The sequence below is a fragment of the Chanodichthys erythropterus genome, chromosome 8, assembly GCF_024489055.1.
Source record: "Chanodichthys erythropterus isolate Z2021 chromosome 8, ASM2448905v1, whole genome shotgun sequence".
In the NCBI taxonomy this organism is placed as follows: Eukaryota; Metazoa; Chordata; class Actinopteri; order Cypriniformes; family Xenocyprididae; genus Chanodichthys; species Chanodichthys erythropterus.
This window is the reverse complement of record NC_090228.1, coordinates 28,868,363-28,893,369: the sequence shown is the minus strand read 5'-3', so window position 1 is coordinate 28,893,369 and position 25,007 is coordinate 28,868,363. Positions and strand designations below refer to the sequence as shown.

General features: G+C 40.7%; 1 protein-coding gene across 1 annotated transcript; it reads right to left on the bottom strand.

The window, feature by feature from the left end:
- Positions 1-842: 842 nt before the first annotated feature.
- On the bottom strand, positions 843-24,998 carry LOC137024675 (stonustoxin subunit alpha-like). Its single transcript, XM_067392486.1, has 5 exons — positions 24,859-24,998; positions 24,599-24,691; positions 16,920-18,632; positions 8,566-8,601; positions 843-1,562 (listed from the first exon to the last, which is right to left on the bottom strand). Exons 2-5 carry the CDS (start codon positions 24,687-24,689, stop codon positions 1,000-1,002), a joined length of 2,403 nt encoding a protein of 800 aa, XP_067248587.1. The 5' UTR covers positions 24,690-24,691; positions 24,859-24,998; the 3' UTR covers positions 843-999.
- Positions 24,999-25,007: the final 9 nt, after the last annotated feature.

The window sequence follows — 25,007 nt, the reverse complement described above, 5'->3', positions numbered from 1 at the left end:
TAATGAAAACATACTTAATTTTGACTTATTTTTCCTGAAAACAAGAAAATCATTTTTACTTGTCAAGAAAATGCTTCTTGATTTAAGAACTTTGAGATATTTTGACTAGAAACAAGACAACAACTCTAAGTAAGAACAGCATTTTTTGCAGTGCACTCCTGTTTTGTTTCTTACAGTACAAGCAAGTTGAGGAACACTGCATTTGATGTTTTACAGTACTGTCTTTTCTTTTCTATTTCATAGCTAATTATTTTTGCTTTGATTCAAATAAAGCTATGTTGTGATTGTACTGTAGTGTTTCGCATCAATATATTACAAACTTTGTTCAATGATTCTGTGTCTGTAGTATTCTCTCTACTACTGCAGTACTTTTACAGAGATGTATTTACTGTACATGTAGTACCATAATGAAACCTGTATCACCGATTTTGTTCTACAATATTTAATGATTGTATGAACAATGACACAGTGAAACTATTGGTTGCTTGTGTGTGGGTGATCTATAGTTATGTTTCAGTGGTATTTCACAGTAAATTTGTGTTTTGAACCAATGATTGTGCAAGTGCAAGGTTTCTTTAAAGATGTGAATGCACAATGCAATGTTTTGAACAGTAGACAGCCTGTGTTACAAGTGATAACCGTTGTGAGTTTTGTGTCTAGAGTTTTGAAAAATGACATCAAGGTTCTGAAAATAGTAGCAAAGTGATTGTAAAAAACTGTAATCCATTTACCTTGTGGGGACCGCTGGCTGGTGATCTCAGGTTTATATTACATTGTGGGGACATTTGGTCAATGTAATATAAACAAGAACACACACACACACACACTGATCCATATGAGGATTTATAATGTAATTTATTCTGATGTTATTGCACAGACAGATGTTCAACTGTAGTAATTAATGTAATGAAGAGAAAATAAGAGACTCTATAACATCTCACTGTCACTGATTCATCATCAGCTCAAAGCATTATGGGTAGAATTTCTCTACAGTCTGATTTAATCACACAGTTTCACTGATGATCCTGTAGGATAAAGCCTAAACCCAGGATAGAGTGGTTGAGTGAATGTGGTCTGGACTGTGTGGATGAGGATCATTGTGTCTCCAGAGACGCTGTAGAAGGACAGAGTTCCTGCACTGTGATCCACATACACTCCGATTCTATAGTGATTCTCCCCATTCACTGTTCTGCTGATGATGGGCTTTACAGGGAGAACAGTCTCTATCTTATTGTGTCTAAATGAGTAATTGTCAGGAGAGCAGAACAAACTCCAGGACTGATCATTATATCCAAACTCACAATCATAACCCCATCCCTTCCTGCTGATGCTCTTATATGACACTGATATAAACACACCATCATCTCCACTCCACTCAATCTCCCAGTAACAGCGTCGATCACTCACACTCTCTCTACACAACACCTGAGACACACAATCAAATCTGTCTGGATGATCAGGATACGACTGTGGTGTGTCAGTGTCAGTAATCAGTGTGTTCTCCTCAGACAGACGGAGGTGTTTATTCACTGTGTTCGGATCCGCAGTGAACTGAAGGGAATCTGATGGAGATAAAACACATCACAATCAGGAACTAGATAAAAACGTTTGTAGACAAAGTTTGAAGTAGTTTTAAAAGCTTAAAGTTTGAAGGTTTTCAGCTGGAAAGTTGACAGTTTTTCTCAGTCACTTTGGCTCAATTGTCGAATGAGGCTTTTATTTCTCAGAACAATAAGTTCAGGTCTCTGAACAATCAGTTTCTTGTTCACATCAGACTTGATTTCTTAGTGATTTAATCAGTTTGAATGTGTTTAGGCACGTGTGCGGAAGAATAAGTACAATTGTCTACAGTTTGCACAACATCTAAATGTACCAATAGCGTAGCCTAAGCCCCCTCATTAACATGTAGGGCCCCCCAGATTTCTGATCCATTTGTTATTTTCACGTTGATTTGTTACACTGCTGCATGCTGCGCGGTAAAATGCAACAACTGTTTTTAGACTTAATGGTTTGCTTATTTCACGCTGTTATTATCTTTGTGCGTGAGAGTTCATGATTATGCGGTGAGTGGCAATGTGAAGCGGCAGCCGATTCTTCCCGTTTCCGAGACGCGCATCTCAATGCAGTGAAATCCGGTGGGTGCTCGGGCTCAGATACTCCATTCATTTTAACCAATAAAAAGTCGTCAGAGAATCAAGAACCTCTGACTGCAGCGCGCACAGCTTTCTTCTCGTCATTATAGTTCATTTGAGGCAGTTTCGTGGCATTATTTGCTCTCGCTCAAACTTTGTTTCATGTAAATCAGACATGCTTTTTCTCTAGAATTGTCTTCTCTCCTGGACTTAATGTTGCTAGAAGCTATTAACCTTCAAACTTACATAACTGACTGTTAAAATAACAACTATAAGTTGTAAAGAAATTAAGTATCTTTATAATAACTACATGTGCAAATTATATCAGTTTCAAACTTAGCCTACTGTAGTCAGCCAGCTCTCTAGATAGGTAATAAAATATTTAATATTTTTTAAAGTTAAGTGCTTATTGTAGCCTAAATAAATGCTTATTGAATTATTATATTTAGAGAACTACTGATCATCAAATAGGACTATATCAAAGAGTAATCAAAATGGCTCGGGGGATTTATGACTCTGGATAATATATATTTTTTAGAATATAGATCACGGTTTTGCCACGATTCAAAAAGCAATTTACACAATCAAACAAATTAATATGTAGGGCTAATTTACTTGAGTTTCTGACAAAATGTTTTATTTAATGTTCAAAATTAATTTATAGATGTCTAAACTGTTATAGATGAGTCTAATCATTTTTTATTATTATTAATTTAGAGAATTCATCATGAAAAAAAAAATGAAATTAATGAAATACATTTTAACAGCCACTGGTCGCCACCTACTGGCATAACAATATAACAGATACAATTTTTATTTAAAGTGTCATGAAAGCCCAAAACACTTTTTTTGAGATGTAAACAGATATGTATAGGCTGCACATCATTGAAAACACTAAAGGTACTCATTAATGTTATTCATAAGTGAAAAATACTTATTTTTGCATTTTTCAGAGCGATTTCTGTCTTCCTGTTTGAAAAGCTGAGTCGGAGCAACGTCACAAAATCTGACGTAATCATGTACTGTCAGCCCAAGTATGGGCATGGTCGAACATGCTGACGTAGATTCTCGACATATATTCATGACATAAAGCTCATTTAATCCAATCACTGTGCTGTAGTATGCTTACAATTTCAATTTCAATTTCAATTTATTTATAAAGCACAATTAAACACAACTGCCGTTGACCAATGTGCTGTACAATGTAAAAACGACAAAATCGCAGCATAAATGACACAACATCGAAACAGGACAACATCATCACCCGTCATATAGCATAAGACAACTCAAATAAAAAAGTTTTTAACTTGGATTTAAAAATGGACAGAGTAGAAGCAGTTCTAATGTCAGTGGGCAAACTGTTCCAGAGTTTTGGTGCCGCTATTGAAAAGGCTCGATCTCCCCTGGTCTTGAGCCTCGATCTAGGAGCCACTAAGAGCCTCAGGTTGGCAGACCTGAGAGCGCGTGTAGGCTGATGGATTGTCAGCAAATTTGAAAGGTAAGGTGGTGCTGACCCATTTAGCGACTTAAAAACTGATACCAGTACTTTAAAATGTATCCTATACCGCACAGGTAGCCAATGGAGTGACTGAAGGACAGGAGTTATATGTTCCCGTTTGCGAACTCCTGTCAGGGCTCTGGCAGCAGCATTTTGAATCATCTGAAGGCGATTTATGGAAGATTGATTAATCCCCAAATAAAGAGAATTACAATAATCAAGTCTTGTTGTGATAAAACAATGTATTACTCTTTCAAAGTTTGCAAATGACAGAAAGGATTTCATTTTTACTAAGGTTCGCAGCTGATAAAAGCTGGACTTCACAACTTGGTTGATCTGTTTATGGAGCTTTAGGGCACTATCCAACCACACGCCCAAGTTTTTCACACATGGCTTAACATAAGGTGCCAGAACACCAAGATTTACATCTCCTGTACCATGTACATCAGAGGGGGTAAACACCACAACCTCTGTTTTTCTCTCATTCAAACTTAAAAAATTCAGAGCCATCCATGTTTTGACATCTAAAAGGCAAGCGGCCACTTGTTCAATGCCATTCTTGTGTTTTTAAGAGGAAAATATATTTGTGTGTCGTCTGCATAGCAATGATAATTTAAGCCATGCTTTTCGAAGATGGTACCAAGAGGGAGCATGTACAAAGAAAATAACATAGGAGCTAATGTGGAGCCCTGAGGAATCCCACAGGTCAATGGTACAGAAGATGAATAAAATTATACGATTATAATTTCGGTATTATGCATGAGGAAGCATCACTTCTCTCGCCTCAGTCTCTTGTCATTCAGAGACGTATCATTGGTGTTCGTTTCCTCAGTGCTACAACACAATGTGTTTTCCTGCGACGCGACCAGAGCAGAGGTTTGTGTGCATGTGGATTGTTTTGCTGTAATCTACCAGCACAAATGGAAAATATGTTCGCGTGAGATCGCATTACAGCAGAGAATTCAAATGTCACAAAAGTGCGGCTCATTCACCTCTGCCTGCTCTAGCTGCGTTCAAACACGCGAGCCGTAGGCTGTTTCCCTCAGCACAGCATGAGTGTTGTTTGTATTTTGCTCGCGATGCGGTCAGAACTGGAGTTTGAATATGAACACATGAAAAATACGATTGTTTTTATGATATACAGGCGGAGCGCGCATATGCTCGGTTTCAGCGCGGAGCTCCGCGATGAGTTTAGTAACACTAGCCACGTGACACCAGAGATTGCATTAGACTTTAACATTGTCCGTTAAGATTCCGTCATAATCTGTTTTTATCCGTCATTTTCATATTTTAATTATAATAACACATTTAATTTTTTTTTTGATTTTTGTTCACATTTTCATTTTTAATTATGAACCTACTGGACGATAGGCTTATCCATTTATTTTGAAGAACAGATTATTAGATTAGACTGCGTAACTTTTACTTTAACATGAAATTTCTCTGTACTGTAGGCTACGTGTTGTAGCCATTAAAGAAAACGTAGTTTCATATATATGTTTAAATAGTCCTATGTTATGTTTTAAATTCATTTATTCGATTATGAAAAGTGAACAGCATGAGTAAGATGCATCATAAGATGCGCAATATATCTGGAGACATGGAGTGTGTCAGACATGATTTTAAACACTTCATTAAGTTTTATTTAGTAGAAAGTCTTTCTTTAAAGTGAATTTCGTTTTGTAAAAATTGTATCTTAATTTTAATCAGTGTTTCATGAACCAACTGCCTGGATGTAATAAATAAGAAGCAAATATAGCAGGCAATAAAATCATGACATGGAGGCGTGGGCGCGATCACTGGCGCGTGAACTGGAGCGCGTCTTATAGGCTAAATGAACCGAAACTCAGCGGCTGCTTGCCTCGCAGACATGAGAAATATATCTATAGAAAGCTTTAAACATCTACTTTAACGAAAAGAAATATGCTCTCTGATTATGTAGACTAAACCGAATGAAGTGCATTCTCTCTCTAGGCGCGTCCACTATGAGGAGATGACGAGAGTCAGCAATGTCAATCTTTGCAGTCGACACTGATTCAGAAAACATTACTTTATTAATAAACAGTTCAGATGTCTCCTTGCTGTTTTGCTCACATTCATAAGACCAATATCAATTCGTAAATCACAGTCGATCTCTTGGTAGGCTATATGCTGTTTTCAGTTGATGATTAAACAGTACATTGTGCGCCTCCCATCCAATAAATCGCAATAGGCTTAAGGCTTTGTGTTGCTTTTGATACGGAACAAAAGTCTAAGATTTCAAATTCTGTCCATTTCATTAAGAAATTCAAGCAATAAATACCGTTTTGGCGCTCTTTAATGTGGCGTCATATATCGTTGTAGCTTCCGGGTACTCGCCTGTGCGGTATTAAACGCATAGCAAAAGATTCGTGTCAGTTTAATTTTTGTTCTGGATCCAGTGCTCTGCTGCTACATTGGAGCGCACTCGCCACCAACTGGACAGGGGTGTGAATTACAGTTACAATTTACAATAGATCACCCTGAGTGTAATCTGTCAATGTGACGGACGGCCTTCAGATTTTTCCGTCATTGATAAAAAAATTCCGTCAATGACGGATAATTTTCGGTTAACGCGACCTCTGCGTGACACATAGCTCATACAGAATAAAGTATCCGTGTTTAAAGTTTTTATTTCACACATTCTCCTGCACCAAACATTAACCAGCACGGTGTAGTTATGCACACATATTTCATCAAGTCTTCTTCAAATGAATTATATGTGCAAACTGGACACTGATACAGTGGTGTAGCCTATCTGAACGTGACGACACGATTATTCTAAAAGAATGATTTTGAGACTGCAGTGCTCGTAAATGTAATCAAAGTAGCCTATTATTAGCCCTATTAAATATTCTTTCACATTCTCCCTTGTGCTTGGGAGTTTGCTGTCATTTTCTCTGTGCTCATATATTGATATTCATTATTCTGTATAATGAGTGTGTTGTATGTCTGTGTTTCATTGGTTGTTCTCTCCCCTCTTCTCCTCCTCTACACTCCCAATTTTCCAGAGCTTTACAAGCCCATTTTCACAGACTTTTTGAAACTCAGAGGTGTGAACGACCAGGGTAAAACAGGGGGGTTTCATGACCCTTTATAGCTTAGTTTCAAATGTCGTCTACTCATTTTGATCGTGGCTACTGCAGCATCTGTATACAAACTAGATAAAAAATACAGATAAAAATTATATATATATAGAAATATATATATACATATATATATGGAAAGAGGTAGTCTGATTCAGAGCTCTTGACGTGGCTCGCAGCCAGAAAGAAAACACAATTGAAGCACAATATATATATATATATATATGTGTATGTTAATATATGTTAGTTAGAAGTTTTTGAAGCATCTAAAATACATTTTGGTCCAAAAATAACAAAAACTACGACTTTATTCAGCATTGTCTTCTCTTCCGGGTCTGTTGTTGACGATCCGCAGTGACACCACCAGGTCTCCATTGCTCTTTGCCTTTCCGAAGCTTGTGACAGCGGTTGCTGCTGTGTAGGAGCTTCTTCCATCGCTCTTAGTTCTTCGTCCGTGTATTCGGGTTCAAATAAATATGGCTGAGCAAAAAAATGCAAGTCTTCCTCTGTGTCGAAATCCTTAGACATGTTTGCGAAGGTTGTTTTGTTTACAGCGTGCGTCTCCCTCAGACTGTAACGAAGCTCGGGCGCACCAGATAACATGTCAGCAGCGTCACTGCGGAGTCGTGAACAAGGATTGACAACAGACCCGGAAGAGAAGACAATGCTGAATAAAGTCGTAGTTTTTGTTATTTTTGGACCAAAATGTATTTTCGATGCTTCAAAAACTTCTAACTAACCCACTGATGTCACATGGACTACTCTGATGATGTTTTTATTACCTTTCTGGACATGGACAGTATACCATACATACATTTTCAACGGAGGAACAGAAAGCTCTTGGACTAAATCTAAAATATCTCAAACTGTGTTCTGAAGATGAACGGAGGTCTTACGGGTTTGGAACGACATGAGGGCGAGTCATTAATGACATAATTTTCATTTTTGGGTGAACTAACCCTTTAATGTTAACTAGCCTCTATGGAATGTAAAGAGCCTTTGTTGTGCTTATGTGAACGTGTTATTGACTCTGTACTCTTAGAATTCTGTATTTTGTACATTTACAGTTTTACATTATTCTTTGGACAGCAGTAAATGTTGAAAACCATTCCAGCGTCTCTTGTCTTTGAGAGGCGTTATCTGACTGCATACTCAAGCAAGGCATTTGAGATAAAGGGCAAAAAATATAATAAATATATGATTATTTAAATATAATAAATATATGCTGCTGTATAAATATATGTGTGTTTTGCGTGTCTGTCTGTGTGAGTGACCTGCGCTGTTTTGTGTACTACATACTACTACATACACTCTTATTGTTTTTTCCATGTTTGTCGTCTCGTTATCTGAGGACATGAACACAAACATATCCAAGGTTTCTCTGAGATAAGGCTTAATAAGCATTTCATCATTTTATTTGAGAAAAACCATTGTCAAATACACTGAAACTCGAATCTAGAAGAATTAAGTCAAACCAGAATTTCAGAATTTTAATAAATGATTAAATAAATGTTATTGATCTAATCCATTTATTAAATTTACTTGACTGTTTTTGATTATTGAAATTTGAATAGACAAAACAAACATTTTCATTAATTTATTGGTCATTTTAACTGATGATAATATTAATAATTGATTGTTTAATATACCGTGATACCGTGATATTTTCTGAGACTGTTATCATACTGTGGAAATCTCATACCGTTACAACCCTAATCTGAACTCTTTATGTTCAATATTTTCAATACACGATCGACTCTAAAACTCTTCATCTCTTCTTTCACATGAACACACTCAGTGAGTTTATCTGCTTGTTTTCTCAGTAACTTACATTGTAGGAAGTCATTCCTGGTCTTGGGATCAGTTTCTGTGGAAATCAAGAGACATGAAGAGTGTGATTATAATCAAGAGAAAATCATCCCTGCATCCATTACTAACATATTTCTAATATGAGGATCTACATGAGATGATGGAGGATCATTTCTGAGAGCAGATGAATCATGAGATCTTTTTGAGCTTCTCTGCGCGGAAATCCTCCAACACAGAAGATATTTAGAGAAATGCTGTTTACAGCCCAGATCCTGACACAACCACTACTGAGGGATTGATATCGTTATTGACACGTCACCATATTTGATTTCACTTCTGTAGACATGAACTGATCACAGATCTGATTAGAGAGGGAATAGGGCTCAGATTTCACTTTGCTCATATACACAGTAATCATATCACTTCATAAGTCTTAGATTAAACCTTGACCTCCTTATTAGTCTTTCTCAAAGAGACACTGATTTTTTCAGCAGGGATATTGTTATCAGTACACCGCTATTTCTCGCAATTTTAAGATTTAAAGGGTTGACATGTTTTTTTAAAACCTTTCCAATTTTTCCAGACGTCATCCCATATAATTTACAGCAATAAACAAAACATCAAATTACATGTATTTGATATGATCTACAGTCCCATAAATGTTTAATATAGAATATAAATTGTACAATGTATACATTGTCCAGAGTTTTGAAATATGTAAATTACAGGATCAGATCAGGAGTCGAGAACAAACTGCACTGGTGCCGCATTCAACAATGGACGATATATAATATATATATAAGGTTCCAGATTAATCTAATAATACAAAAATACAGCAAAAATGTTTTCTATGTTGTTTATTAAAAAATCACAATTCCTTGTGTACATTTACAACATATTGCACGTATCTCTCTCCATCTGTATGATGCACACGAGTGTCTTGATGACACCTAAGGTTGTATTAGTTAACATTAGTTAATGCATTAGTTAACACTGACTAACGTCTCAGGTTACGTATGTAACCATGGTTCCCTGAGAGGGAACGAGACGCTGTGTCAAGCGCTTTGGGAACGCCTCTGTGTGATTGCGTCGTGAAGCACATGTGAAATCATTCCAATGGCGTGACGGAACGTCATAGGCGGGTGACGTCATGACCAGGAAACTATAAAGCACACCTGACCCAACACAGAGTTAGCTTTTCGAAAGTCGAAGTAAGTCTATTACAGGCATGCAGGGAGTATGGCAACGTGACGCAGCATCTCGTTCCCTCTCAGGGAACCATGGTTACATACGTAACCTGAGACGTTCCCTTTCAAGGGAACTCACGCTACGTTAAGCACTTTGGGAGCGAGATACCCATGTCGCCATAGAACCAAGTGCCTGTCCGTGTGAAACTGTCCAGCGCACACTAAGACACCAGCACTCTTGAACCCGGGGTTGAGGCCACATCTAGGTTATAAAACCTAACAAAAGTGTGCGGCGCATCACAAATTTCTTGGAGGGACACTCCAGACAATAAGACCAAAGAGGCCGCCATACTCTGAGTAGAGTGAGCACAGACCTTAAGTGGTGAAGGATGTCCGGCAGACTCATACTCAAGTGAGATAGCCTCGACTACCCACTTACTCAACGTTTGCTTGGATGCTGGGTGCCCCATACGTGGGGCCCCAAAACACACAAACAGTTGATTCGTTTTACGCCACAGGGCAGCTCTGTGAACGTAGGCATCCAAAGCCCTGACTGGGCACAGCAAATTAAGTTTTTCCTGGTCTGGATCCAGAAATGGAGGAGGACAAAAGGCCTGCAACACAATAGGGCCCACCACATTAGTGGGGACCTTAGGAACATAACCTTCCTGAGGAAAGAGGAAGGCTTTGACCATGCCTGGCGCGAAGTCCAAGCAAGATGGAGAGACCGAAAGGGCTTGAAGGTCACCAATTCTCTTTAATGATGAGATAGCGAGGAGGAAAAGAGTCTTTAGAGTGAGGAACTTTACGTGAACCTCTTCAACAGGCTCAAACGGAGCAATAGACACTATTGCCAAGTCCCAGGATGGAACTCTCTGACGTGCCGCAGGCCTCAACCTCAGAGTACCACGAAGGAAGCGAGTAACCCATGGGTGTCTGCCAAGAGAAGCACCCTCTAAATGCAAGTGGTAAGCCGCAATGGCCGCCACGTAGACCTTTAACGTAGAAGGAGATAAACCAGAAGAAAACTCTTCTTGAAGAAAATTATGTTCTCTACACCATAAAGAGAAAACAGTCCATTTCAAGGAATACAGCCTCCTCGTGGAGGGAGCTCTGGAATGAAGCATGGTCTCCACTACCTCAGTAGGGAGACCGGAATCTATGAGCTGTGTCCCCTCAGAGGCCACGCCCACAACTTCCACAACTCCGGGTGGGGGTGAAGGATTGAGCCCCCCGCCTGTGAGAGTAGGTCCCTCCTGATCGGAATCTCCAGGGGAGAGCCGTCGAGGAGAGACATAAGGTCCGAAAACCAAACTCGTCCCGGCCAAAACGGGGCTACTAATAGCAACTGGACCCCGTCTTGGCGCACTCTCTCCAAAACTCCCGGAAGCAGAGCAATCGGGGGAAAGGCGTACAGACGCGGCCTCGGCCACATCTGCACCATGGTGTCCAACCCCAGAGGGGCTGGATGTGTGAGGGAGAAATATACAGGACACTGGGTCGTTTCCAGAGACGCAAACAGATCCACATCCGCTTTCCCGATGCGCTCCCAAAGGAGCTCCACCACCTCGGGGTGGAGTCTCCACTCCCCGGGCCTCAGCCCCTGCCTCGACAGGATGTCTGCTTCCTGATTCACACGCCCGGGAATGTATACTGCCCTGACTGACAGCAACTTCCCCTGGGCCCACAGAAGGATCTGGTGTGCCAACTTGCATAAGGGGTGCGACCACAGACCCCCCTGATGGTTTATGTAAGAGACCACCGCTGTGTTGTCCGTACGGACCAACACATGATGGCCCCTGAGATCTGGGAGGAAATGCCAGGAACACAGCCATCATCTCCAACTGGTTTATGTGCCAGGAAGGATAATGACCCCTCCACAGACCCTGAGTCGAGCAGCCACTCATGACCGCCCCACAGCCAGTGAGGGATGCATCCGTCGTTGGCGTTTCACGACGACAAGGAGCCCCCAACACCAGGCCTTGGGAAAGTAACCAAGGTTTTTTCCACATGACACAAGCACGAAGGCATGCGAAACGGAAACCCCTTGGTTTTGAGCCTCCACTGCAAAGGTCTCATGTACAGCAGGCCAAAAGGTATCACGTTGGACGCAGCTGCCATCAGACCTAACAGTCTCTGAAACTGTTTCACAGTAAGTGACTGACCTAGCTTCAGTTTGTTCACAGCTATGAGAATGGCCTCTATGCGAGCTGGCGATAGACGTGCTTGCATTGACACTGAATCCCAAATTACACCTAGAAAAGAGGTTCTCTGAGCTGGAGAAAGCACACTCTTCTTTGTGTTTAGCCATAACCCCAGACGCTTCATATGGGCAAGAACAGCATCTCGATGCTGAACCACCAATTCTTCTGACTGTGCTAGAATTAACCAGTCGTCTATGTAATTCAACACGTGGATGCCCTGGAGTCGCAACGGAGCCAGAGCTGCATCCACGCATTTTGTGAAGGAGCGGGGAGATAAAGCTAGGCCAAAGGGAAGAACCCGATATTGGTACGCTTTGCCCCCGAAAGCGAACCTCAGGAACTTTCTGTGTTGAGGTAGGATGGGTATATGAAAGTATGCGTCTTTCAGATCTATCGTGACAAACCAGTCCTCGGACTTGATTTGTGACACGATTTGTTTCAGAGTTAGCATTCTGAACTTCTGAGCTTCTTGACAGAGCGATTCAATAGGCGCAGATCTAGAATGGGACGCAACCCATCATCCTTTTTCGGAACTATGAAGTACCGGCTGTAAAACCCTGACACCTTGCTGGGAGAAGGAACCCTTTCTATAGCTTCTTTTCGCAAGAGAGTCTGTACTTCTTGTTCCATAACCAGAGCCTGCTCGGGGCTCACCTCGGTGAAAAGCACCCCGTTGAACCTGGGCGGTCACAACCCGAACTGAATTCTGTATCCAAATTCTACTGTGTGCAGGACCCATTGAGATACGTTTGACAGAAGTTTCCACGCTGCCAAAAAATCTACTAAGGGAATCAGTCTCTCAAGACAGACCTCTGGTGTTTGATGTATGACTAGCCTGGTGTCCTGAAGCGGCGAACCGGCAGGAAGCAACCAAACTGGCCATTTTTGATCCCTCCTCGGAGGGAGTGAACACCCCAGCGCCACTACATTGCCGGGTGGACGCTGGGATATACGTTCGATGAGAGCCGCTGCGCCCTGAAGCCCACAAGGTGGCAGGGTTGGCAGAACGACCCCCTGAGGGCACCGAGGGGAGACGGGCACCATGCACTAAGGTGGACACCGACTCACCCCGGTGGCGTCCACTGGCGTCAGGACTTTTTTCCCGAAGCCTTCCGTTGGATAATGATTGTCCTCAGATCCATCTTACCCTTGGTCGGCTTCGGTTGTGAGCGCTGATCCGACCCCCAGTCTTTCTGTGGGGGGGGGTGCGGGAAGCAACGCTCACAACCGAAGCCGACCAAGGGTAAGGGTTTTGTTGCGCCTGATATGAGGAGCTCGTACTCGGCTGGGACTGCACTTTTTGACTAGCAGTCCCAGAGACCTGAGATCGGCGGGGAAGAAATTTAGAAAAAGCAGCTGCCTGTTTTTTAGCTTCCTGAATCCTCTCGACGACTGTGTTGACTGAGTCGCCGAAGAGGCCAGGTGGTGTTAGTGGAGCATCAAGAAGAAAAGACCGATCGTTATCTTTCATGTCGGCGAGGTTGAGCCATAGATGTCTCTCCGTGGCCACCAGGGCTGCCATAGACCGCCCAATTGATCTGGCGGTCTCCTTGGTAGCACGGAGAGAAGGATCTGTTGCTTTTCTATGCTCTGTAAATGCCTCGCGACTGACTTCCCCACCCTCATCTAGGTCTTTAAGCAGGTTGGATTGATAAGCTTGGAGGACAGCCATAGTATGTAAATAGGCTGCCGCCTGACCTGCTGCCGAGTATGCTTTACCCAGTAAAGCTGAAGATGTACGTAGTGGCTTAGTGGGTAATTTCGGGGCTTTTAGGGAGGCTGCCGACTCGGGGGAGAGATAGCTTGCGAGCGTCTCTCTTCCACCCGTGGCATTTCCTCATAACCATGCATTTTTAGTCCCATTATATTACTGTAATTAGATATCTGCGGACTAAAGACCAGATAGGACGCGGGTCTGTTCCACGACCTCCACACCTCGGGAAAAAAAGGCAAGCCCCGGCGAGGAGGTTGTGCGCGAGATGGAAGAAAGCGCTCGTTTAATAAACTCGCTTGACGGGCTTCCTGTTTCTCGGTCGGCCAGCTTATATCTGGCCACCGCTCTAGTAACAACCTCCACTAACTCTTTCTCTTTTTCATATGTTTGTATGTGTGGTGGCTACTCATAACTTTCACTTTGATCGATACTAACAACGTCCAATTCCTCGGAACTGGAGCGCTGCAGCATCGGCGCAGAGCGTGCTTCTGCCTCCTGAAATGAAGCGCTGGGTCCCGCAGGTAAAGGCAGAGAAACGACGCGAGCCTTCGCTGTGCCTCGACAGCAGCGGCACCCGAGCCGCGGGGAGCACGAACCGAACCGCTTTCCTCGAAAAGCGCCCGGCAGGAGCGGAGCGTCTTAATTGACATTTGCTCGCAGTGTACACAGCCAGCTCCCTCGAGAGCTGACTGTGCATGCTCCACTCCCAGGCAAACAACACAAAGCTCGTGTGCATCTCCCGCCGTGATGTAGCGAGGACAAGGAGGTGCACACGGCTTGAATTGCTGCACTAGTTTAGTCGCCATAATGTCTTAAATGTGTGTGCTTGAATGACTTGGTAGACAAACAACAGTAAATAAGACAGACAGTTTCACATATAGCGCTTACTGAAGACACAGAAGCTAACTCTGTTTGGATCAGGTGTGCTTTATAGTTTCCTGGTCATGACGTCACCCGCCTATGATGTTCCGTCACGCCATTGGACAGATTTCACATGTGCTTCACGACGCAATCACGCAGAGGTGTTCCCAAAGCGCTTGAAAGGGAACCATGAACAACACCTCTGTTCAGCATTAGTTAATGTTTGTTAATGTTAACTCACGCTTGTATTAATGCATCTATTCACGTTAACAGCACACATAGTTAACATTAGTTAATGCATTAGTTAACATGAATTAATCATGAACAATGCCTGTAAATAGCCTTAATGTTTTAAGGTTAACTTACTGTACATATTTACATTAGTTTATGTAGCATTTGACACATTTCTAACTCATCTTACTCTAAAGGTAAAAATGTCTTTGTGTACCTTTTCAGCATTATTTATTAATAAGGCATTGATTTGGGCTGGAAACATAATTCTGAAGTGGAAACCATCTGAACATTAACAGATATGATGTTCATGTTTATATGCACTTTACTATCATTACTTACATTCAACAAAGCATTTATTAATGGAATTTGTGAACCTTATTGTAAAGTGAACACTATTTCATCATTAACTGATGTTACTAGCATTACAGCATTTACAGAGTAAATAAAATAAAGGTCGGTCAAATGTAAGTTATGTGTTACAAAAAAAAAAACATCTCTTAAAGGCTCTGTTTACTTCAAACTAATTTATTTTTCATTCTTCACCTAACTTTGCAGAAAATGTATTGAACAGCACAAGAACTTGCAATACTGTCTTTTTTTTTTTTTGGCTTGAGACTTAGAGACAACTCCTGCTACTTGACAATGTAGATTCAACTGTGACTTTGTCTTTATTACAGTATTATGTAATACGGACAGCAACAGACAGACAGATAGATAGACAGACGAATAGATAGATAAACGGACAGACAGATGGATAGATAGTTACATCATAATTACAGATTCTACATCTTGTATGACCAAAATAAAAAGTCTCACCGGGAAATATCATAAGTAACATGTCATCCGCTTTAGTTCAGACCAGCTAAAAAAACCTTTAACAGTAAATCACACAACCAATGGTGCAAATTATTATTGTTATACTGTGTTCTTGAACATCAACATTGTGTGACTATGAGTAAGTAGTGTGTATTATCGTTATCCATAACTGTATGGATTAAGTGAAAATGTGTGCTACAGTGGGCTTAAGAGTCAACGGTTTTGTGTTTTAAGATGATTATTTGTTGTTTGTGTGTGTGTTTTTGTCACGATTCCTGTCACTTCCCGGACTCCAATTCCCATAATCCTCCCTGCCAGTCACCTGCACACACTCCACACTAATCAGTAATCGCCACACCCAGCTGCAGCACATTAACCGGACTATAAAAGACTCTCATTCACATCACATCATTGTGAAGTCTTGTTTTCCTCGGTTACAATTCCGAGCATTGTTATTCTTTCTGTCTGTCTGTCTGTCTGTCTGTCTGTCTGCCTGCCTTTTACCGATCCTGTCTGTTACCTGTTTAAGATTCTCTGCCGCCTACCTTTGGACTGTATATTGTTTCCTGACCTGTGAGTGATATCTGCCTGCCTCGACTTCTGCCTATACTGTGACCATGATTTTGCCTGTCCCTTGCTGTTCCTGTCTGCCCCTGTTTGACAACGCACCTGCACAATAAAAGCTTGCATTTGGATTCAAACCTGTTTGACCAATCATTACAGTTTTGTTTTAATTATGAGCCGTTTGTGTCACATATCCCTTGTTTCCCTGGACTACGTTTCCCATGATCCTCCTGTTTCTTCACCTGCACTCACTTCCCTCGTCATCTCCTATCATCACTCATCACCTGCACCTGGACTTGATCATCAGCACTCCCTTTATATTGCACTCACTCCCTTCACTCATTGTCCGTTCTCTGTTTTGCTTAGTGTGTATGTTTGGTATTCCTTGCCTTTGTTTATTAAAAGAACGTCTGTTATTGTAGAAATCCGTATCTGCCTCATCCTTCTACCAGTAATTGTAACAGTTTGTTGTTTTTTATTATTTTTATGTTAGCTATATTTTTAAATGTCCTATTGGTTTTCACTTGTTCAAGGCTTTGTATTGATTATTGTGAATGTCATCTGATTAAGTACAGTAACCTACATTAAATACATAATATACTCTGTGTCTTTACAGAATATTTGTAACAACATGAACAAAGGAAATAATATGTTCTTATATACAGTAAAATGTGAAACATGCTACACATTTATTAATAGCCACACCTGTTAGGAAATATGATTGTCAATCCAAACATGAAGCATATTATATATAAATTTTAAAAAGATAAAGATTAATGCAAAATATAGAACTTACCTGAAGGCGGTATGGGGCTGATAGTGTCACTGGCTTCACTCACTCCCACTTTACCCACAATCCTGTAGCGGATCAAGTACTGCTTTCCTAACTCCAATCCAGTCAGAGTAAAGTCTTCATCAGGTGTGTTTATGACAAGCCACTCTTCCTCTTTCACCTGCTTGTACTCCACTCTGTACTGCACAGTTTCTCCAGTCGGGGACTTCTGCAGTTTCAGGGACACACTGTGCTTCAGGACCTCCTTCACTTCTGGTGGGGGAGGCTTCGACACGGGCTGGAACTGTGTGTCTGTCAGCTTCCCTTTTTCATACAGATAGATGGAGGAGCCTGGACTTGATGGATCAGAGATGGCAGAAATAATGAATCTGTATCTCTTTTCATCTTTGTTAGTCTCAGAAAAACTTCTGAAAAGAGATAAGTTCTCTCTCATCTTTGAGATGACATCAGGATCGTTGAACCACTCTTCTGTTATGAACATGCTAGAGCTCTTTTTCACTACCTCATCTAGCTTCTTGAACTCTTCTGATTCCAGAAACTCCTTCAGGTTTGAAAGATACTGGTCTTCATACTTCAGAGATGTGAAGGTCAAGCACACCACAACATCAATATCAGGATTAAGGAGGAGGATGTTGAGATGGTTTGAGTCTTCAGTTTTGATTCCCTCTAGCATCTTGGTTTGAGAACTCAAGAGATCAAGTTCAAACTTGGCATCATCTAACCACTGGTTAAGCATGTCAGCATTGAAAGGGGAGCTGTAGTGGATCTTCAGGATGTCTTCCAGCGACTTCTCCTCCATCCCTCCTCCTCGTATAGCAGGCAAGACTCTGGCCACTGCTTTCATGAGCACTGTTTTGTAAATGTTGAGAGAGCCCTGAAATAAACTGAGCCTCTCTTTGATGTCTCTGAAAACATTTACCAGTGGATTTCTGGAGAGATCATTGCATGTCCTCTCTGCCTCCAACAGCCCCTCTATTATATCTTCAGTGTTGGAAACCAGACGTGTGGTGATTCCTCTCACCAACTGAGCTGCTTTTGTATCCAGAAGAGAAAGAGGATAGAGCCAGACTTTTACTGGAACTGCATTCTGTGGTTTCTCCTTCAGAATAGTGGGGAGCGTCTTGTACACCTCAAGAGCCTCCATGTAAGTGGTTGGGTTCTGATCAAGGCGGACGTCACCATAAAATGTGCAGGAGATGCTCTCAGCCACTTTCTTATCCCCATCTGTCATTTCTAGAGCTCCTTTTCCCTCAATAGAAAATTCAGGGATGTTCTTGACCATGACATTCAGTTTTCCCTCAATCTCCTGCTTGTTTTCTTCTTCTGAAAATGTCAGATCAAACACCATGACAGCCTGAGCTCCGTACAGTACAGCCGTGACCACATGAGTCGCAGTTTTCTGGTCAAACACCTCAGGGTAGGTGATCTGAGCTGAGCCCAGATGGGACATGGTGAGCTGTTCAAATCTGGTGGTTTCTTTGTGATTCATTGTAACTCTAGACTGTTGGTTTGAGGATTTGGTGTCACGGAGAAACTTGGCAGATCCTCCCACCTCCACCAGTCCTCCCAAGAAGCTGGCCTTCAGGGAAGCACTTACATCCAGGAGACTGGACTTACTAGAGAGAGAGTCGGAGCTACTGAACTTCAAATTTGTCATGGGCTGTGGATGACTGTCCAAATCTTCACTCAGTGACTTCTTATCCCACAGAGTAACACCTGAAATGAGAAATGGCTTTAACAGTTACGCATGAGGACACAATGTACTGTTGAAGGTAACATGCCGATTTTGTATCTTTGTAACGTACAGAAAGTATACTGTTAAATATATGTATTCTTGATTAAAATTGATACACAATTGTTTTTTTGCATATTCCTGATGTGACTGCCTGATTGAAATGTGAGTGATTTCCCTTTTAATTGATGTGATATTATAAGCCAACATAATTTCCTGTTTCCTGTTAGGGTTAAGCCTCGGGTATACTTCACTTTTCGCGCCCGGATACGTCACATGCGTAGTCGTGTCCGCGCATCTTTCAAAGTATACTAAACCAAGGATGCGCGCAGATGACTGAGTTCGACACATGCGCAGTACAATTTTTCTATACTATTACCAGACATCGTGTCATCAACCGGACATTCGCTGGGCAGGATCGGAGAAGAATAGTTCAGAAGATACACCAAGAGAACAGGAATCAAAGAAGGCATGCTTCTGAGTTTACTCGTCTTATTTTTGAATCACTCTTCACACACTCTTCTTCGACAACTGCACATTGTGCTCAGTACTGTGCGTATTGCCACCTAGTGGACTCATCTGTCTTGCTTGCCCATGCGCTGTTGCACGCACACTGTCCACGCGATCTCGAAATTTGGGCTGCACGCAGACGGGGTGTGCGGCCGGCCGTGAGCCCTCTGCATGACGAAAATTATGTCATGCGGACAGTGCATGAACGCGGATGGCTGAAGTATACCCGGGGCTTTAGGGTTATTTCCAATTTTCTGTTTTCTTCTCTTCCCTTTCTACATTGTAACTGAATGAGAAAGGTAGGACTCATTTGGTTCCTCTTAATCTTATTTTCACAACATTCTTTTAAATAGACTCGAAAACTATGTTGGCATTAGTGGAATTGCATTGGCATGGTTCAAATCATACTTATCTGACCGTTATCAGTTTGTAGTAGTAAACGAAGAGAAGTCATATCGATCACAAGTTAAATATGGAGTACCGCAAGGCTCAGTACTAGGACCGTTGCTTTTCAGTCTGTACATGCTGCCCTTGGGAGATATCATTAGGAAGCATGGCGTTAGTTTTCACTGTTACGCTGATGATACTCAGCTCTATATTTCTGACGAAACTGACCAATTCACAAAATTTCCTACTACTAAATTCATAGAAAACAGAGATTCTAATTTTTGGACCAAAAACTTCTTCACGTAATAACCTAGAATACTGTCTAACACTTGATGATGGCTGCTCTGTTAAGTCTTCGTCGTCAGTTAGGAACCTGGGTGTGCTCTTTGATACCAATCTTTCATTTGAAGGCCATGTTACTAGCATCTGTAAAACTGCATTCTTCCATATTAAAAATATACCTAAACTACGACATATGCTCTCAATGACAAATATGGAACTACGGCTAGGTTACTGTAGTGCTCTACTGCAGTGGTTCTCAACCTGCAGCCCTTCACAAATGCAAATGCAGCTCATGATACGCAGACCACATTTTTAAAAAAAAGATTTTTTTTTCAATTAAATAGGATTAAATTAATATTGTTATGATACAGAGGGGTCAGACACAGATGTAAACAGGTAAGCAGTGTCTATTATAAAACCAGTGAGCAGATAAGGCAAGCAGGATAGAACAGATGAGCAATGGTAATGACTGGTGATAGTTATGGTCCTTTTGTGATTGCAGATGACAGAGTCTTTGAACTGGATGGAGCTGGAGAACGTTGGAGACGTAGGAGCACTCACACACAGACGAGGAACACACTGGGAGATCGGGATGCACAGGAGACAGGTAAGTAGCGAGCGAGGGAGTCCTTGAGGTAAGCATACAGGTGAGTATTGCTCAACGACACCGGACAGTGAGTGCAGGGTGTGAGTGCTCTATATACTGGTGGTGATGAAGGGGATAATGATGTGCAGGTGACGGTGATCAGTATTCCGGTGATTGGGAGCGTTGTGATTGGTGCATGGTGGAGCCTGACGTGTCTGTGACAAATATAAGTTTGAACTACAATATTTTTTTGTCATATAAAATCATTTTGGTGAGGATTATATTATTTTCAGACATGTCCAGACCTACTATGTACTGAGTACTCAGTTATCAAACACTTACAAGCGCGCTCTTTGGCAGAATTCCTATCGTAGCCGTTATTTTTGTAAATTTAGTGATCAAAACGGACAAATTTGTTATTAGAGGAGAAAAATGAAATAAGGATCATACCAATGAATGAAAACATTGAAAACAAGAAGAGTCGTAGCATCAGCAGCGAAGGGAAGAATCAGTTTGCTGTCAATGAGTGAGATGGGCAGACTTTTTTTTCGGCATATGCAAAACCTACAATGTCAAAAAACATTTGAATTTGATGTACTTGTATTTTAAATCGATAAAAATGAACCGCATCTGTGCTGTGGCCTATATAACATTCTGTCAGTTTGGTGACTGTTACGATGCTGTTGAAGAGAATTTACATCCAGAGTTAAATAGTTACTTAAAGTGCTTGTATACATTTTGTGTATGTTCATTGAGCATTATTATCTGATTACTGAAATGCTAATGTCAGTAAGTTAGATTTTATTTGGAGGAATACATTGTTCTAATTTTCTGTGACATACTGTATATCAGGGGTTTGTGTAACAGGAGTTTATTGAACAAGAGAGTTTCACTTTGATATGAAGTCACACTACCAGCCATTTCAACACACCGTGAAAAAAAAAATTCTTATAGTATTAGTTGATTTTGCAGAGTGTGACAGAAATAAAATACCATATGTGCCACACATAAAACACCACCTCTTCTGTGTGTGCAACATTTAATTATAATAATAATATTAAAGCTGCAAGCAGCATTTACCGGGGTTCAAGCATTTAAGGCCTTTAAGCACATACAAAGGTATTATATTTTATTTAGCAAACATGGAAACATTTAGATCATAAACAGAAAAGACAATTTACAGCCAATTCAGGCAATTTAGCAAGGAAAAACATGGTTTATAAAGGTTTTTTGACAGTTACAGCGCCATCTATTGCCCGATTCCCACCATTTTTGCAGGGTGTCCTCAGAATGTGTCCATACATATGTGTGTTAAATTTGGTGAAAATATCTCATTTCGTTTTGAAGTTATAGACACGTATATATAAGAGCGCATAAAAAATGACCCATGAAAGACTTTTATTGGATTATTTTGCCACTTCCTATCAAAATTTTGACAATTGGGCTTTAACATCTAGTAAACCAACTTAGGTTCCGTGTTTCCTACGCTGGTTTCGTCGCGATCGGACTAACGGTTTCGAAGATATAGCCAAATGTTTTTTAAGCGCTAAATCACAACGCTACACAAACCGTAAGGCGAAACCTAGCATGTTTGGTATCGTTGGACTCGGCAAGGATTCAGGAGTCTAAAGACGTGACTCCCGTGAAAATATGTCAAACACATCCAAAGTTATATATATTTACATCTAAAACCATTAAAAACGTATGTTTTTTAAAGTTTTTTCACAATTATAGCGCCAACTATTGTCCGATTTACACGAAAATTGGCATGCTTCTACTTCATGTGCTCTCCTATTTTCGTGAAGTTCTGAGCTTTTGTTTAGGTTTTATAGGCTTTTGGGTATATTTAGCCACGCCCATTTTCTAAATGACCCAGTTATAGCAATCCAAAGGGCAAAGTTCAACTTTTTTTTGATAATTATTGATCTAGAGAGTCCATAGAATTGTCCTACACTGGTTTCGTTCCGATCGGGCAAAAAACCTAGGACTAGTTCGCAAAAGTAGGTTTTTCACATATTTGCGAATAATTAATGAACAATTTGATTGACAGCATTGGTTCTAGAGGCAACGTTGTTCAGCATGAGGAGATCTATCAACTGATATGCATATTATGTGGTTTTATGAAACACCACGTGATTACCGAGGCGTGATGACCAAAGACTGAGCTTATACATATATGTACCAAGTTTGGTGAAGATATTCCATTCCATTCAAGAGTTATAGCTAAAAATAGCATTTGGCTAATGTTAGCATAGATGTTTTTGGCGTACTGTTTCGTGCAAAATTCGAAATTTAAACTTTTTTTTGATAATTATTGATATTCAGTGTCCAGAGAATATTTCTGCAGTGGTTTGGTTCCGATCGGTTGAAAATCCTAGGACTAGTTCGCAAAAGTAGGTTTGGGCTATAGGTCAATTTTACGGAAAAACGGTGCGTCGTAGAGCAAAAAAAGGCGCAAACAATTTTGTTCGTACTAACCCAAGGAATGCAACGATGTACAGTTTTTGAGTCTACGTCAAGCGGTTTACGAGCTATGGCCAAAAATGTCTGAAAATTTATTTTTTTGCGCTGTAGCGCCACCTATTGGCCGATTTGGGTCATACTTTGTCAACCTCTCCTCGATTTTTGTACTACCATCTGGCAAAGTTTCAAGGTTCCAGCTCTTACAGTTTGGGCTGCACGATGCGTTTTAGGGGAAAATAATAATAATAATAATAATAAAAATCAGTACAATTACAATAGGGTTTCAGCACTTCGTGCTTGAACCCCTAATAAAAATCAGTACAATTACAATAGGGTTTCAGCACTTCGTGCTTGAACCCCTAAAAATCAGTACAATTACAATAGGGTTTCAGCACTACGTGCTTGAACCCCTAATAATAATAATAATAATAATAATAATAATAATAAAAATCAGGACAAATACAATAGGGTTTCAGCACTACGTGCTTGAACCCCTAATTATCTGATAATACCATAACATTAAATCTGATCGGTTTTCATTGGTGACTTCATATGTAAATGATATGCAGCCCGTGCACTTGGACCATAGTGCGGCCCACTGGGAAAAAAAAGGTGGAGAACCACTGCTCTACTGGGTGGTTACCCTGCACGCCTAATAAACAACCTCCAGCTGGTCCAAAACGCAGCAGCTAGAGTTCTTACTAGAACTAGGAAGTATGACCATATTAGCCCAGTTCTGTCATCACTGCATTGGCTTCCTGTTAAACATCGTATAGATTTTAAAATCTTGCTAATTACTTACAAAGCACTAAATGGTTTAGCTCCCCAGTACCTGAGCGAGCTCTTAATGCATTATAGTCCTTCACGTTTATTTCGATCTCAGAATTCAGGCCAGCTGATAATACCTAGAATATCAAAATCAACTGCAGGCGGTAGATCCTTCTCCTATTTGGCACCTAAACTCTGGAACAATCTTCCTAGCATTGTTCGGGAAGCAGACACACTCTGTCAGTTTAAATCTAGACTAAAAACACATCTGTTTTAACTTGCATACATATTATATATACTTCTATAATTCAGTTCATGTAAATTGTTAGGCTGCATAAATTTGGTCAGCCAGAACCAGAAACACTTCCTATAACACCTGATGTACTCGTTACATCATACGAAGAATGGCGTCTATTTATTAGTTTATTTTTGTCTTTGACCTTAATATGTGGAAATGAGCACATGGTCATCACATGATGTGTACATCATATTTATTTGATAGAGAGAACAAGGGCAATTCACAGAGGCTGCATACAGTACAGTATGTACTTTTGTATCAGGTATGTTTATCTGTTAATACAATTTTCCTGTATAATGTGATTTTTCTTTACTCGATTTATGTTTCATGTTCCTATTCTGCCCCTTTCTACATTGTAACTGAATGGGAAAGAGAGAACGAGAGCAATTCACTCACAGAGGCTGCATATGTTCTTTTGTATCAGAATAAAAGATCCAACGAACTGCTTACTGCTGTCCCGTGTCCAACAACCACAAAGCTACACAACGCAGACAAAGTTTTTCATAACCGGTGTCGATGGCTGCGCGAGCCACTGGTTACATCTGTAAGAGTACTGGTGTAATATTTGAGTGCTTATGTCTCAAAATGACCACACATGTACGGTTTTGTTGATTCACATTTGGATGAAAAAGGGAGTAAAAAGCATTTTACAGCACCTGGAATGAAGGTATCACTGCGGCAGTCATACAGCATACCAGGATACAGAGGTCTTCCCAGAGCTGCCACTTCAATGGGTTTTGATGCCATGACTGCAGTAAATAACAATGAACAATGGGGATATTTATATACTTAAAGCAGATTGTGTTTCTTTACAAAATGCTGGATTTGTTTGTTTAATTATGGCACAATATGAACACCATACTATTCTCACTGTCATAGCATAACCTGTTTGTATCATTTTAAAGTGGTGTCTCACCTGGAGTCCTTGTGTGTATTCGGTATGTTAAGAAATGAAGTCGTCTGGTAATGTCTTCAGATGAAATCAACTGCGTTCTTTGGTCATATTTATAGTAGTACTGTTCAGGAAATGTTTCCTTAAGGCATTTTCACTGGAAGAAAACTTCC